Source organism: Monopterus albus, unplaced genomic scaffold (assembly GCF_001952655.1).
Source record: "Monopterus albus unplaced genomic scaffold, M_albus_1.0 scaffold12.1, whole genome shotgun sequence".
NCBI lineage: Eukaryota > Metazoa > Chordata > Actinopteri > Synbranchiformes > Synbranchidae > Monopterus > Monopterus albus.
The window spans coordinates 1,613,701-1,630,773 of record NW_018127892.1 but is presented as its reverse complement, the minus strand read 5'-3'; the positions used below and the strand labels follow the sequence as shown (position 1 = coordinate 1,630,773).

General features: G+C 39.8%; 1 protein-coding gene across 2 annotated transcripts in view; it reads left to right on the top strand.

Annotated features, from left to right (window-relative positions):
• hk2 (hexokinase 2) overlaps positions 1–14,793 on the top strand; it is a 36,410-nt gene extending 21,617 nt beyond the window's left edge. The window contains exons 1-11 of one of the 2 annotated variants that reach the window (XM_020590474.1): positions 1,238–1,397; positions 1,821–2,054; positions 3,030–3,334; positions 3,436–3,584; positions 6,989–7,108; positions 8,019–8,114; positions 8,415–8,514; positions 8,729–8,912; positions 10,735–10,890; positions 12,591–12,827; positions 13,146–14,793. In XM_020590474.1, coding sequence (XP_020446130.1) covers positions 1,246–1,397; positions 1,821–2,054; positions 3,030–3,334; positions 3,436–3,584; positions 6,989–7,108; positions 8,019–8,114; positions 8,415–8,514; positions 8,729–8,912; positions 10,735–10,890; positions 12,591–12,827; positions 13,146–13,290 — 1,878 coding nt within the window. In that variant the 5' untranslated portion in view covers positions 1,238–1,245 and the 3' untranslated portion in view covers positions 13,291–14,793. Of the gene's footprint in view, positions 1–7; positions 242–1,237; positions 1,398–1,820; positions 2,055–3,029; positions 3,335–3,435; positions 3,585–6,988; positions 7,109–8,018; positions 8,115–8,414; positions 8,515–8,728; positions 8,913–10,734; positions 10,891–12,590; positions 12,828–13,145 lie in introns of those variants that run through there. The other variant, XM_020590475.1, reaches the window with a different exon arrangement.
• Positions 14,794–17,073: the final 2,280 nt, after the last annotated feature.

The window sequence follows — 17,073 nt, the reverse complement described above, 5'->3', positions numbered from 1 at the left end:
CTTGCAGACATGAGGAAGGTCTGGCGAGTACTGAGAAAGTGCTTCGGGATCTCGGTCTGGACCTGTCACTTGAGGACTGCATAGTCACTCAGAGGGTTTGTCAGATAGTATCTACACGTGCTGCACACTTGTGTGCTGCCACTCTAGCTGCAGTACTACGGCAGATCCGGGATAACAAAGCAGCAGAGAAACTGCGTACCACTATTGGAGTGGATGGCTCTGTTTACAAGAATCATCCGGAGTAAGTGATTTTGGATGCCGTTACACCTATCTTGGTGTGTCTCAGAAACACATGCATACCTTTGAGCTGTGGAGCTCTGATTATAAAGGGAACTTCATTGCAGGGGTGGAGTAACTGTGGGACTGAATCATTATCATCATTATCATGTCAGTTGATACAAAGAATTCATTCATGTTGAATGTGCACATTCACTATTGATTCTGCCTATGTTCATGTTCCTGAATCTTTTTGGACTAAGGAATAAAACCAGAGCACACAGGAAACCCATGTGATCACAGGGGCATTAGGCATTCACTTTCTGCACATTCATTCTCGTAGCCTCAATCAGGCAAACAGTTTATAGACTATGGAGAGAGAGACAGATAATATACAGTACAGTGTAAAAGAGCACATAAAAGTCCAGGAAGTCATTCTGATCGAGTGAGGAGCGAGCCTCTGTTTACCAGTTGCCTACATGTTGATGTTATGCTTGCTTGCTATTTCAGCATTTTTTTTGAAAAAAATAATGATTTAATTTTGTGTGCTCAATCCTCAGGATGCTTTTTAGTTGTTACAAAAACAGGTACACCCTTATTCCTATTTATCACAAAATAACTTGGTGTAAGTGCTTATCTTTTTTAGTTGTAGCATTTTGTGTTCTTACTGAAAGTGAATGTTGGAGAGGAAGAGGGATGGCTAGATGAAGAGTTTCTGCCATTCAAACAAAGAATGTGCAGTGTGCTTTACAAACAAAACAGCACTCTGTGCAGACCTTGACTAAGGCATGTTATATTTTTATTCATTTGCATTTTCAGACTCCATAATATGGGCCAATAGTCAATCTCAAAAGACAAAACATAAATCAGCATCTTTTGTGAATTTGAAGTTTAATGACTGTGCATGCATGAGAAAATGATAACGTAAGTTACTGGGTATAAACTAAACTGTTAACATGATGACTGATGTCTTAATTATCATGAATTTGATGTTTTATCTTCTTTGTGTTGGTTTGCAGCTTTGAGAAAATGATCAGTGGAATGTACATGGGGGAACTGGTCCGCCTGATCCTGGTGAGGATGGCCAAAGAGCAGCTGCTGTTCCAGGGCAAGACTACAGCGGAACTCCTCACCACTGGAAGCTTCAGCACCAACTACATCTATGCCATTGAGAATGACAAGTTAGTTAGTATTTGTGTTCAACTGAGAAGCTGAGAAAACTACAGTATGTAACAGTGGTATTGAATAGCAGACAAATGATGTCCACTTAGAACTGGAAAATAATAAAATGGCCTCAAGGTCACAAAACACTTCACTGAATTGTTTAAATTTGGCCTAGCATAATATCACCTGGATGAATGAGATGACTCGACAGACAGTATCATTATGTGTTTGTCAAGCTTACAATCACTGGCTGACTGAAATACACAAAGAACACGTACAAGGTCAGGAAAGGGCTGAAAAGATCTCTTTGCATTGCATTTGAAATTAAACTCATTATCTGTAGGCCAGTGGCTTATAGCAGAAGATGTGGGCAGGTCATGCTGTCGTTTTAAAATGATTCTAAGCAATGGTTGTGATTTTGTTTTCTGCATTTCTTGCAGACATGAGGAAGGTCTGGCGAGTACTGAGAAAGTGCTTCGGGATCTCGGTCTGGACCTGTCACTTGAGGACTGCATAGTCACTCAGAGGGTTTGTCAGATAGTATCTACACGTGCTGCACACTTGTGTGCTGCCACTCTAGCTGCAGTACTACGGCAGATCCGGGATAACAAAGCAGCAGAGAAACTGCGTACCACTATTGGAGTGGATGGCTCTGTTTACAAGAATCATCCGGAGTAAGTGATTTTGGATGCCGTTACACCTGTCTTGGTGTGTCTCAGAAACACATGCATACCTTTGAGCTGTGGAGCTCTGATTATAAAGGGAACTTCATTGCAGGGGTGGAGTAACTGTGGGACTGAATCATTATCATCATTATCATGTCAGTTGATACAAAGAATTCATTCATGTTGAATGTGCACATTCACTATGCCTATGTTCATGTTCCTGAATCTTTTTGGACTAAGGAATAAAACCAGAGCACACAGGAAACCCATGTGATCACAGGGGCATTAGGCATTCACTTTCTGCACATTCATTCTCGTAGCCTCAATCAGGCAAACAGTTTATAGACTATGGAGAGAGAGACAGATAATATACAGTACAGTGTAAAAGAGCACATAAAAGTCCAGGAAGTCATTCTGATCGAGTGAGGAGCGAGCCTCTGTTTACCAGTTGCCTACATGTTGATGTTATGCTTGCTTGCTATTTCAGCATTTTTTTTTTTGAAAAAAATAATGATTTAATTTTGTGTGCTCAATCCTCAGGATGCTTTTTAGTTGTTACAAAAACAGGTACACCCTTATTCCTATTTATCACAAAATAACTTGGTGTAAGTGCTTATCTTTTTTAGTTGTAGCATTTTGTGTTCTTACTGAAAGTGAATGTTGGAGAGGAAGAGGGATGGCTAGATGAAGAGTTTCTGCCATTCAAACAAAGAATGTGCAGTGTGCTTTACAAACAAAACAGCACTCTGTGCAGACCTTGACTAAGGCATGTTATATTTTTATTCATTTGCATTTTCAGACTCCATAATATGGGCCAATAGTCAATCTCAAAAGACAAAACATAAATCAGCATCTTTTGTGAATTTGAAGTTTAATGACTGTGCATGCATGAGAAAATGATAACGTAAGTGATTATAAACTATACATTCAAACAAAATCTCTTTTTTTTTATTTTTTATTTATTTATTTTTTTTTTTCCCCTAGGTTTTCTCGGAGGCTCCACAAGATGGTACGGCGACTGGTACCAGACTGTGATGTACGGTTTTTGCAGTCGCAGTATGGCAGTGGCAAAGGTGCAGCCATGGTAACAGCAGTAGCCTACCGTCTTGCCACACAACATGCAGAGCGTCAGCGCATCCTCAACACCTTGCGTTTGAGCCGTGCCCAGCTACTGGACGTAAAGGAGCGAGTAAGGAAGGAAATGGTGCGAGGCCTGTCAAAGCAGACCCATGAGCAGGCTAGTGTGAAGATGCTTCCCACCTATGTCAGATCAACACCAGATGGAACAGGTAGCTTTAAGAGAAAAACAGACCTTCCACTTGACTAATTCAGTTTTTTTTCTATAATTTATGTGTGTATTCATTATTCTTTTCATAATTGTCCTCATCAGAACATGGCGACTTCTTGGCTTTAGATCTTGGTGGCTCTAGCTTTCGGGTTTTGCTGGTGCAAGTGCGAAGTGGAAAGAGACACAAAGTAGACATGCACCAAAAGATCTACAGCATTCCACAGGAGATCATGCAGGGCACAGGGGAAGAGGTAAAACACCTATGGTGGTTGAAGCACTTTCTTTTTTCCATATGATAACTGATTACAGAGACTTAAAAGATGAAATGGAGGAACCTCTGTCATGTTTGAGGCTGAATCATCTCTTTCAATGTGTGACACTGATCCTCTGACAAAAAAGTGGTGGTATTGGTCATTAAGAAAAACTATTAAGGCTGTTCATGTTTTGCATGTCCACTATGGTCGAGTCGCATAATTTTCATCATCTACCCTCTGTGTGGATGTCCGCATGCAGGCCAGAGGTTTGTGTCTGCGCAGATGGTCTGCACAGCACAAGCAAAGACTGCATGGAAAACATTGACGTTTGCGGACAGAAGGCAGACCCTTGATTAGAAATGTGTATAGAAATGCATGCGCGTCCCTTGTCCATGTCCGTGTATGTGCAAACCATGTCTGTCCCTTTAGTAGTAGTAGAAAAGAGTTGTGTCTGATGCATTGGGTAACAGCGGAGCACTGCTCAGTGCATTAAATGCCAAGTTCATTACCTCCGCCAAGGAGGTTATGATTTTGGTTTTGTGTGTTTGTTTGTTGGTCAGTAAGATGATGGACAAGCAGCTGGATGAATCACAGCACATTTGGTACAGACATTGGTGGGGACCAACGCTAGAAGTGATTAGATTTTGGCTGAAAAAGGTCATGGTCACAAAAAAAATAACCAAAGACAATCTCACACACAGATTCTCATCTTTAACATGGGGAAAAATTTTTACAGAATTTGCATATCTGTCAAAAATGATCAATTATTTTGACACACATACCGTATTTTCCGCACTATCAGGCGCACCTAAGAGCCTTAAATTTTCTCAAAAATCGGCCGTGCGCCTGATAATCCGGTGCGCCTTATGTGTGCACTGAGTTCCAAAATCTGTAAAAATGTTGTTGTGCGACTTTGGTAAGCGCTCCGCTTGATTGACCGCTGACACAGGGACGTAATACGTACACTACGTACGCTGGCAGCGATAAACCAGTCTAAACCGGTCTAAGGACCCCCGAAAATGGCACCAGTGAAGAGACATGCTTACGAGGCACAATTCAAACTACAGGCTATCAGTTACGCGGTTGTAAATGGGAATAGAGCAGCTGCGAAAGAATTCAAAATCAATGAATCTATGGTTCGGAAGTGGATTTGTGGGAGAAGATTGATTAAAAAATAATGTGAGTGTATTGTTAAATAGTAGAATAAAGTTCAACTAAACTCACTGTTTTGCTTCCGTTACGTTTTAGCATGCGCCTTATAACATGGTGCGCCTTATGTATGGGTTAAGTACAGAAATAGACCCCGTAATTGAGACTGCGCCTTATAATCCGGTGCGCCTTATGGTGCAGAAAATACGGTACTTGTAATGTCTACGAAATTTCATCCAGATCTGATCCGGATTCAGGATCTAATGGCCATTTATATTTAATATAGAAATACTAATTTAACACATATTTTTTGCCATAAAAGAAATAGTCCCATGATAGTTTGACCCTCATAACATGACTGCCTGACCATGAAAGCCTACTGCTGGCATTTGGAATGATGCTGATATCATTATTAGTTTGAAAGTTATTCAAGAAAATGGTAGACATGACAGATGTTCACTTGTTAGTTCTGAAGCAGCTCTAATGTGCAGCTGGAACACTGGGGTCCTTGCCGACAGACTGCTGTGCTCTAAATGATGCATAGCTTCCTGCTAATAGAGCTGACTTGGTCTGCTAATGAGTAGTCACAACTCACAAAATGTCTGAACTAATTTCTAAATTGGCGTTACCTGGATAGAGTGACCACTTATTCTCAATCTAAGTGGTTACTTTGTCACCTGAAAAGATGCCAAAACTTAATAAAATAATACATAATAATACCGCTCCTACGGGTGAAAATGTTAACATCTTTGAGCCTGCCTGAAAATCTCAGGCTCTCATCCAGCTGTCGCTGCATAGAGTAGATCTTTCCACAGCTGTGGGCTGTGGTCTCACTGGGCTCCTTCAGGCCCCATTTTTACACAGTGAATAAGCAGCTGTCACTAACGCAGGCTTGGTCTCCTTATGTGCTCAGCAGTGCAGCTACAAACTTTGGCCAGTGGGGGCTCACATACAGTCAGCAACCTTACCAGCACTAACATTGGTGAATAATCTTTTAAAATATTTTTGTATCCAAATTATGATACAGATCAGCACCAAAATCCAATCAATTATTTCATGCCCCGTATCCATCCATCCATGTGCCTGCTGGATGTGGCAGCTGTTTAAATACCGCTTCCTTAATAGGGTGGCAGGGTCCCAGCTGACATGGGGCGAGAGGCGGGGTACCCCCTGTACAGGTCGCCAGTCTGTCACAGGGCAACATGTAGACAAACAACCACACTCACTTCTACAGGCAATTTAGTGTCACCAGTCAACCTAAGCTGCATGTCTTTGGACTGGGGGAGGAAACCGGAGTACCCGGAGGGAACCCACACAGGTGCAGGGAGAACATGCCAACTCCACACAGGAGGGTCCCAGGTCAGCCCGGGCTCGAACCAGGAACCTTCTTGCTGCGAGGCAATGGCGCTAACGACCGCTGTCCCGCCCACCCATTATTCTACCTCTTCAAAAAATTTCATCCAAATCTGTTCATTACTTTTTGAATTATGCTGTTAGCAAATGGAGGTACTAAATGGCGGTCGGAGAGACGGGTCCCTGCGTAGAGCAGTGCTGACAAACACTGACTGCAGAGGGCCCTCTGCTGGCACTTGTGCACAGACGCATGGAGTAGCATTCACAAGCAGCGAGTGCAGTTTGCAGTGGTGTTTATAAAGCACAGAATGGCAGGAAAAAAGCTGAAAAATTATAACCCAAAAGGCTTTCAATATGTCCCTGTTTGATTTTTTTTTTTTTTTGGGGAGGATGAAATGTCTTGTCATAATCTTGTATACTGTATATGTAATAATTTGGTCTCGGTCTCTTGCAAAAGAGATCGTGATCTCACTCAGCTTTCCTAACTAAAAGCTTAACTGACTGTTGGTGTTTTTGCATGCAGTTATCTTTTTGAAGATATGCACCTTGAGTAGATCAAAAAAATTTTATTAAGAAGAATTTCCCTCGGATTAATAAAGTAAATCTCATCATCTTGTATTGTTGTTGATTAGAGGGACATATACCGTATTTGTCATGTCCACCAGTACATTGTTTTTCTAAAAAGCCAACATTTTGAATTACACTGTTATATCCCTTGCTTCATTCTTTGCTTGTGTTACTCACACAAGAGATATACAAAGAGAATCTGTCATTGGGTAGAAACATGCTTTTCTCTCCTCTTGTTCCATGTTAAACTGCTAAATATACAAAACAGAGGGTAGCATGCCTGACAGATGGTACATTGTCACATGCTAATGTTTCCGTCTCTTATGTGCCAGCTTTTCAACCACATTGTGCACTGCATTTCTGACTTTCTGGAGTACATGGGCATGAAAGGAGCGTCTTTGCCTCTGGGATTTACGTTCTCCTTCCCTTGCCATCAAAACAGACTTGATCAGGTAAAGTTCTATGCATATCATAAGTGAAAGATTGGCTATGTTGTCACATTGAATGTACTTGTATAGTTGAATATTTTGATCAACTTGGTGTAAATAGCAGTACGCTAGCAGAAGTAATATCTGTTTGTTCCCTACAACACATGCATTTGTTCCCTTTCCTTTTCTGTGGGATTTCCCCAAACTAGTTAACCAATTGGATTTTAACTGCGAAGGGGTACAACCAGTGGTTTTCATCAGTATATGCAAAGAGGGCACTGCTTCTTTTTTTGCTTCAGTTCAGTTTGTGTAGTGCCAAATCACATTTATTAAAGAAGGGCAGTGTCTGGGCTCTCGTATGAGTGTACAGAGAAATGACAAAGAATGAAAGGATACTCTCAATCTTTATAGGCATGGCAACAGGGTGTGGAGCCAAACTATCTGCAAGATGTGACGACTGTCTAGACTGCTAGATGGGATATGTTCCACCCTGAATGCATAACTTGAAGATTTTGTTTTCTATTCATTAAGATATTTCTTAATGCATCAGGAGTTTTGTCACCTCACTGCTGTACAAAAGCCACAAACAAGAACTAAGAACGCTGATCTGGTGCTTTAGCTGAATGAAGTAATGCAGATGAAGAGAAATGTAGCCTTACAAAGTGTAACATTAAGGCACAGGCTGATGATTTACTACAGTTAGAAATATCTTGTTTATTGAATGTAGCCCTATACGTGTGTAAGTTCAGCAATTGATCATCTTTAACAAATGCCTTTGTCTACGGAAAACACCAAGGTTATTGAACCTCTTATTTTATTTATCTTTTAATAATTAAACCAAGCTCACAACAGCTATTGCAGTGACCCTCATACCCCTTATATGCAAGTCGGATGTTACTCTTTGTTACAGAGATGACCTCTGTCATTTGTGTAGGGTATTCTTCTGAAGTGGACCAAGGGTTTCAAAGCCACCGGCTGTGAGGGAGAAGATGTTGTCATGTTGCTTAAAGATGCTGTCCGTCGGAAACAGGTCAGTATGTACATTTTTAGATGTATTCTCTGATTTTATTGTGTTGTAATTGTGTTTAATTTTGGGTATAGATTTTTAAAAGGATTTAATTGCCTGTTAAGATACCCATAATGATAAAGTGACAACCTGTTTTTAGAAATGTTTGCAAATTAATTAAAAATCCAAAACTGAAACATTTAAATTATAAAGGTATTCAGACCCTTAGTGTAGAATAGCATGAAACAGCACATTGTTGAAGTCCCTTTTTTTTTGGTTATTGAAATTTATAATTGTAAATAAGTTTGTTGTCACTCCTTTCAGGACTTTGACTTGAACTTTGTGGCGATGGTTAATGACACAGTGGGAACCATGATTAGCTGCGGCTATGAGGACCCTAAATGTGAGGTGGGGCTCATCGTAGGTAAGTCTGTTCCCCCCCACCCACACACACACACACACACCCCTTCCTTGTTGCCAAACATTACAGTGAGCTTATTGTGAGCACACACTCAGTTTTGTTTGTTTTTGTTTTTTTGATCAGATATATTTTCACTTTGGAATGAAACGGTTTATATTTGGCTGATGTTTTCCTTTTATGACACTGCTAGTAATGCCTCTAAACATCTGTATCTCAGGCACAGGGACCAATGTCTGCTACATGGAGGACATGAAGAACATTGAACTGGTGGAGGGTGATGATGGTCATATGTGTGTCAACATGGAGTGGGGAGCATTTGGTGACAGTGGTGAACTTGATGACTTCTGCACCCAGTTCGATCACATGGTTGATGCCTCCTCTAACTACCCCGGGAAACAGAGGTACTGGATGGGTGGCATGACATACTGTGGTACATCTGCTGTGATATGTCTATGAAAAGTGTGCCAACATTTATATTGAACGGCATCACTTATAGTAACAAATGTAGAATAAACTAAGAGACAGACTTAGTTAACAGCAGCGAGCAGCTACTGTCAGACTCTCTGTGTCTGCACTGGAAAGACGGGGAGTCCAGCGGAGCTTTGACGGTCATTAGAGGAATGTTTGTCCTTTTGAGGCTGTGCGTGTGCCTGTGTTGGTGCTCAGCTAAAGACTGTGTGCGCGCAAGGGAGTGTTGGTACATAGATACAGAGACGTGTATCACACAGAAGCTAGTTTTGGGCAGAAAAGGTAGTTTTTATATATGCACTATGTGTGCAGTGGGACTAATCACCTTTTACCTTTTCTCAGATATCAATTTGCATGGTCAGTGCAAAACCTCAGTTCTTTGTGACATAGTAATTGTTGTCCATGCATCCCATTGTCCACAGTGGCACTGTGTAATGGAACCAGTAGACACAAACAAGGCAGGCGATTTGAATCACAGATTTTTATGAGTAACCATTTCAGCCTTGTATATTAGATACATTTGTGTGCATACCTAAGATGTAAAAAAGTATATAAAATGTTTTTAAAAAGTGTAATATTAGTGTTATTTAATGTGATTAAATAACGGCATTAATGTAAAGTGCGCTTGGTGAGATTATGGAGTGAATCTCATAGTGTCATCTTTAACGTCATCTAAGATGTATTTGCTCACTCAGTCACTCAGATTAAATTCCTGGAAATATCTGACAGCAGCAGCAGGACAGGGACACTGTGCACAGGCTCTAATCAGAGATACAGCAGTGCATTTACAAGTACTCAATCCTTGTGTAAGAAAACTAATAATGTGGATTTCCAGTAGGTGCTTATGTCCATTTGGGCAAAGAGTTTTTGCAGCTCATGCTGTTTATGAGTTCTGTTTCCAAGTTGTAAGGATTATACTGGAGTATAACTATGATCATTGGATTTGATTTATCAATATCTTGCTAAATTCGTCTGTTTAAAAAAAAAAAAAAATCATCTGCAGTGTGTAAGTGTAGATAGACAGGAACAGAAATGTGGTCAGGGAGAAGGAGTGTTATGCCATCCAGCACAGCTCCCCTGACCAGGATTCGAACCTATAGTGCTACTAGAGGACAAGCACGCCACTGGTTACCTTTTAAGATATTTTAATAGAACTATTTTGGGCTGATGTTAGTTCATCCTGTCAGATACCCAGAGTTTTCTCCCTACAGCAATGAAGCCACCGGTCGCTGTCAACACCTCCTGGTATTGGACACTTCTGGGCAGATTAATCATACTGTCACTCCAAATGCAGTTTGCCGTTGGAGTCTGGACATCATTAAATCCTGACAGTGCATTAATAAGAGGTCCTTATAACACCAGGCAAGATTGTAGCCTTTGATAATTTATTCGACCTGAACACAGCCCCTAATCACCTGTGCAGATGGTTCCTTTTGTTTGCTTCCTGTAGCTTGACTAATGAAAGGAAGAACAACCTTATTATGTTTTTCCCTGGAAAGAAGCTTGTGGGGGATGTCGCACCTCCTGATAATTTATTCTACTTAAACCCAGCAAAGGTGTACTGTGCTGACAGTATACCTATGAGCTATTCTGTTTGAATGAATTAGATCTGAGTTTCAGTTTGATTATAGATTTTGTGACCATAGCATAAAATAAAGGTTGATAGTAAGGTAGAAATTATTAGTATTATTGATGTGAATGTTACCAATGTGTGGCTGGGGAAAGTTTTCAGTCTGTGTGTCTCTTCTCGGACAGGTATGAGAAGATGATCAGTGGCATGTACCTGGGGGAGATAGTGAGGAATGTGCTAATAGACTTTACTGCTAAAGGTCTGCTGTTCAGAGGCAAACTCTCTGAGCGACTCAAGACTCGGGGTATCTTCGAGACAAAGTTCCTGTCACAGATTGAAAGGTGAGTGTTCAGGCTGTTCAGGCTCCTCCACTCTCCTGTTTCCCATGGTACTGTAGGTAGATGGCAAAGCTGCCATGTGAGATCACAATAGTCAAATCGACACAGTAGTAGGCTGTTACAGTTTTACAGTGTTCATATAACCATCACTTAAATAACAGAGGGGATAAGTGCTGAGGGGTAGAGAGAACAGAAGCCAAGACCACATGAGGGTACATGAAGTTACATCCACTGTTTGCTGTTTCTTTTAGTTCATGAAATTTAAAGTAACATCACATTAACATTTGAAGAAATGCATATTTTAATGTCTGTTTTCTGCACAGGTTGTATTTATGTTTTCACTTTATAAATCAACAAATTATGGGATGTGCCCAGAAGTGGCCAAACTTTTGATTTATATCTTCCTACATACTACGGTGGCTTGGTACACCCTTAGACTAAAGTAGGCCTTTAAGAAATGCAGATCTTTGCTTCGTTCAGTAGACTGTCTAAAGCTGTCTGACTAAAATGATATCCCAGTGAACAAGTCCCAGTTATCATTACCATCCTGTGTCTGTATATCAAGTGACTTCAATTGATTTCACTGTCCTTAAAAGTGAATATTTTCATTCCCTGCTCACAGTTTCAGTAGTACAGTACACCGTACACCTCATTGTTAACTCTTACTTGAAGCACAGAGGATGATGATAATGGATTGTTAGGAATGTTTCATGTTTGTTAATTCAAAGTACTGAACTGGAAAGGGGTCCTGTGGCTGTCTGAGGATACCAGATATACCTAGAACAAAACGAACATGGACTTTATCGGTAGAGTAACTAGCTGCTTACACACAGAATTCAAATATGTTGGTACAGTTAAATGTAATTGATTAAGCCTTGGTCACCACAATGAATAACACTGATTTTATTCTCGGGCACTGTTGTTAAGACTCTCACTATGTAAATCCTGGCAAAAAGCTCACTAGTTCCAACCAGAACTCCATTAAAATAGAGAGTTTTGGATACCATGTTTTCACATTCAATCACATTCTTATTGACGCTGGCTTCACTAAGCTAGTCTTAAGTCCAACTTTACCACTCAGTAGAAGTGCATTCATATAAAAGATCCAGGGGTTGTTTCTACAAACCAGTCTGAAAAAATACTGACTGATCACCTTGGTAAAAGAAAGTCACTGCAGCAACAGAAACGTCATCTCTGAAATAAGAAACAAACTACTGTACAGTGGAACAAGAAGTAGAAAATGTGCAAATACTGAAATGATAAAAGCAATAAGACAATGTCTGTGGCTACGAGAATGAAGTACTCTGTGTGTAACTGGGTTTATTTTCTGTGTTTTTGTCTTTTATATAAAGGCTGTAGAGGAAACCCTACTTCTAACCTGCATCTGTCTGAGCTACAGTGATTAAAAAACCGCTTTGAACCAAAGTCAAGTTAACTTGTGATTAAAAATGTGAATGAATGACCACACAGTTTTATCTTTTAAGCAGTGTTTTTTATGATCAGCATGAAAGTGTCTTTGTATGGATGAAGTGCAGTTTAGCAGTGCTTACTGTACATCATCCACCTTTGTAGCAGTGATTTTAGTTTATTTAATTTGTTTCAGACGTAAAGTCCTTAACATGTCCTGTATGTTAACTAGTGCAGAAAGCAGCACTTTTTTTCATGCATTCAATAACCCTTGTAATTTTTTTCTGATCCCAAAGGGACCATCTGGCTATGCGACAAGTCCGCTCAATCTTGCAGCACCTGGGCCTCACCAGCTCCACGTGTGATGACAGCGTATTGGTAAAGGAGGTGTGTACTGTGGTGGCCCGCCGTGCAGCTCAGCTCTGTGGTGCTGGCTTGGCCGCAGTGGTTGAGAAGATACGAGAGAACCGCAACCTGAATCATCTGTCCGTCACCGTGGGAGTAGATGGCACCCTTTACAAGATGCACCCTCAGTAAGGAGCAGTTATGTCCTAACTGGACTATTCTCTCATTTTAGGATTCAGACTACTCTGCTTGTGTTGGTAGGACACAGAACTGCAACTTAGATTGTGAACCTAGTTTGTTATATTTACTTACTTTTCATCAATTGATGCAGTGCATCCAAAGTGTACTACGTCTGCCCACCCTGTTGGGAAGGTTACTGTTACAGCACAATAAAGAAAGTTATGTTTATCATACTTCATAATTACCACAAAGAATAGGGGTAGATTTTCATGCAACTGCTGTTGTACTAACAATTTATTTTCTTTCCTCTCTCACTTATCTTAAAGTTTTTCCAGTGTCGTGCAAGAGACGTTGCAGGATTTGGCACCCCAGTGTCAGGTGACTTTCCACAAGTCAGAAGATGGAAGTGGGAAGGGAGCAGCACTGATCACAGCTGTGGCCTGTAGGATCCAGAATGGAGGGCAGCACTGAACCCCAAGAACCACAGCTGATGCTTACTGGGTTCTTGTTGCTCAATATGAAGCTGTGTACACTTTTACCAGACTTTAGATCTTTAACACTGAAATGTTTAGTTTTACTAACTTTGTGTTTTCATGTCCACTCATTCACATTAGTGTGAATGCGAGTGTTTTGCTTAGTCTTTGGAATTAAAGAGCAAATTTATGATGTGAGCAGACCTTGAAGGGGACAGTCCTAAATTAAGCTCATACACTACCGTTCAGCTGGTGTGTGTGAGAGCAGCTGCACCTTCTGTAAAATAAGATTGTTACAAGCTTTGGGCCTCATTTTTCTTACACTCCCCTTTATTCATTCACTTTCAACCTACACCCAAACCATGTGAGGGAGGTTGCTGAAGGAAATCATATCTTTGAAATAACCTGAGTACATCCATGTGATTTTCTTTTTTGCATTAATAACATTTTTTTCTCATGCCTTTTTTTTCTTTCACAGCTATTTTAAGAATAAGCAAAAGATTTGAATAAGTTTTATACAGCTGTATACTTTTCTTTTTTCTTTGACTTTACAAGTATTTTATACTATTTTAAACAGACTTAGAAATAAACATGTTATACAATTTCACTTTTCTTCCCTGTGAGTAAAGCATCTGCCATCAATATGAGAAGACAGACTGACTAGAAGTGACTGAGATGTAACTGGAGCCGAAGCTTATTCGTAGGATGTTTTCTTGCCTTCACATGTATAAATCCTTAGTGCGTAGCCCATCAATATCTCCTACGGTATGGACTGATGACAGCAACAACCTTATTCTAATCCAAATGAAAGAGACAGGGGTACCAACATGAAATTATTTTGGGTAGATTTAAACATTTGACGAAAAACTTCAATTTTCTTCTCCAGGAAAGAAATGAATTACACCACATTAACAGCACTCTTGGGGATACGGGTTTGACAGACTACAGAGGTCAAATGAAGGATCGGTTCCCGTCCTTTTAGAGCTTTGTTTTTATTTTATTTATTTTTTTTCTATTTTGCTCTCATTTTTAATAAAATTTCAAGATACTCGAAGAACCTGACTTCACTTTAGCATTGTGGAGTGTTGTGTGTAGATTGATGAGAAAAAAATAATTTTGGGATGAAACTTAACAGAATGTGGAAAATGTTCCGTACTGCCTGCAGTATCGATGCAGGAACCGTTTTTAAACTTTCTCCTGTCTGTTATCTTGCTAAATGCTGTGATGCCCTTATGTGCCCACTGATAGGAGTTAATGTGTCTAGTCTTGATTTATTTATTTTTCTTGCCCTTTTTGTATTAAATAGAATTTGTACTTCGTTTAAATGGTGTATTGAGGTAGGAAAAGTGGACATGACCATCCATTGCATCCAGCAGGGAGGGAGTTCTGCATAGGTCTCGTAAATTCTGCAAATTACTTTCACTTTTAAGAGGAAACTTTCACTAATTACTGACCAAAGTAGTGTTAGTTGTATGTTGTTTTTTTTTTTTTTTTTGTTTTTCTTGAAAGAATGTATGTGCTATATGTAACTTTTTTGTTAATTTTTTTCCAGGGAAAAACCACTGAGGTTAGTAACGTCTTTTACAATACAGTAGTACCCTGGCCAGGACAATGACACTTATAAAATGAGACAAGGCCAACACACTTACAGGATAAATCTAAAGTGGCAAAGAAAAAAACAAAATAATTAAAATGTAATTAAATAAACATAGATGAGATAAGAACAAGGGGAAACTGAAAATCACGTCAGTGTGGTTAAAAGACAAAAACAGGAGCACTAAAGGACTCAGCAGTGTAGTTGCAATAGATTTGCATTCGGTCAGTTTTACCAAATTTAGAAGACACATTGATGACAGTAAGCTAATTTGGCAAAGTCCATTAACTCTTAATAAGTTCTCTGTCAAGTAATTAAAAAAACCAGTTTACATACTGTGTAGTCAGACGGGCCTATGTTAGGCTATATAGACGCTATGAGTAGAGCTGTACAGCTGTGCTTACTGTCCAGAGGGACTGTAATATCATTAATGACCTTTAGTGCAGAAGTAAAGGTACTGTGCTGCTTTCCGAAGCCAGAGTGATGCTTTAACATTTGCTTGTATAAAACCTTTCATTTGGTCACTTATGAGTGCTTCCTGAATTTAGCCAAGACCATGAAGAATGATATCTGGTTGAGTAACTGTGTCCAGATACAAAATACTCCAACTGATTGCACTATAACTTTTCATCTGCTTGATATACAAAAACACTGCTAAAACACAACGTTATATATTCTTATAAAGCTAAAATTTACGTTTAGTTCCTTGGAAACATTATTTTCAGAAAAATACTGTAGCATCGGAGTGGAGCAGCAGCACCTGGTGGGATTCCCCATAATGCTAGAGGGAAGAGACTGGTGGGGTCCCCTAGAATGCCCCTCTAGCCGGAACGTATATAGTTCTGTGTTGATGGCAGTGCTCAGTGTGTTCCTGTGTTCTGTGGTTGCTGTTTGTTTCTTGGCTGTCAATAAAAGAGAGAAAGACTGGCTCTGGTCTCCTGACCCTTCCTTACCCAGCAAACAGTACAAACAGGGCTGTCTGATTGAGCTTAGAGCTTTCAGCTGTATTTAGCCATATGAATTTAGCGTGCATAATATTCAGCCTAATTAGTGTTACTTTACTTGGCTTTACCTAACACAATAATCACTACCATACCCAGACCTCTCTAATGAGCTTTCATTTCTTTGAAATGCCACAAAGAAGACTAATGAAGTGGATGTCATAAATTGATGAGATGCTTCCCTCCTTGTAGAAGAAAGAGTGCAGCAGATTGTGCAATGTCCCCACACTTTGTACAGTTTGTACTACTAATCAAAGTGTATTTCCAGTGAGGACCCTGCATGCAGGTGTTCACCAGAGATTAGCCAACATGGAGTGAAATAAAGACTGAATCATCAAGATGGCCCAAGAAATAAGCTATTAGCGAAATACAGACCGAGTCTAGATCAATTGGAAAACAAATTTGGCATCTCTGGCCTGTGGCTAAAAGTGTACTTATATCTGAAAGAATACTGATTTGTATACTAACACTACATCAATATTTGAATTTGGAGTACCTCAGGGCTGTCTACCTGACCCTCTGTGCTTCTCTTTATAACTTACTCTTGGTCAAATTGTGTGTAGTCATGTGGCTGAGAGTGATGACAGGAAATTAGCAGGCTGATGGCGCTCTGAGGCAGATCATCTCTGTTCCTCCTAGAAGATGAAACTTGGATTAATAATGTAAGGGGAATGGATTTTGACCTTGATGGGTACGACTTGGTATGCACAAACAGAGAGAATAAGATGGGAGGTGGTGTGGCTTTGTACATAGATAAAAACTTTTGTATATATTTTGAGAAAGTCGAGAAAATGTCAAGGGCGGTAGATAACTTGCTGGAGTGTGTGACTGTAGAAATACTCGTGGAAAAAAAAAAAAAAAAGGTTGTAGTAAGCTGTATTTATAAAGCACCTGGAGCCAGCATAGACAAATTTAATGACTGGATGGCGAAGAACTACTCGGCAATAAGTCATAAATTAATGTTCATATGTGGTGACTTCAATATAGATTTGTTAAATCCTAACAAGCACACAGGAACTGAGGAGTTTATTAACACATTATATAGATGTAATTTATACCCAAAAATTACAAAACCAAGTAGATTAACAACCCAGCATGCAACACTAATAGATAATATATTTACCAATGTTATTGACAGCAAAATGACAAGTGGATTACTTATAAATGATATTAGTGATCATCTACC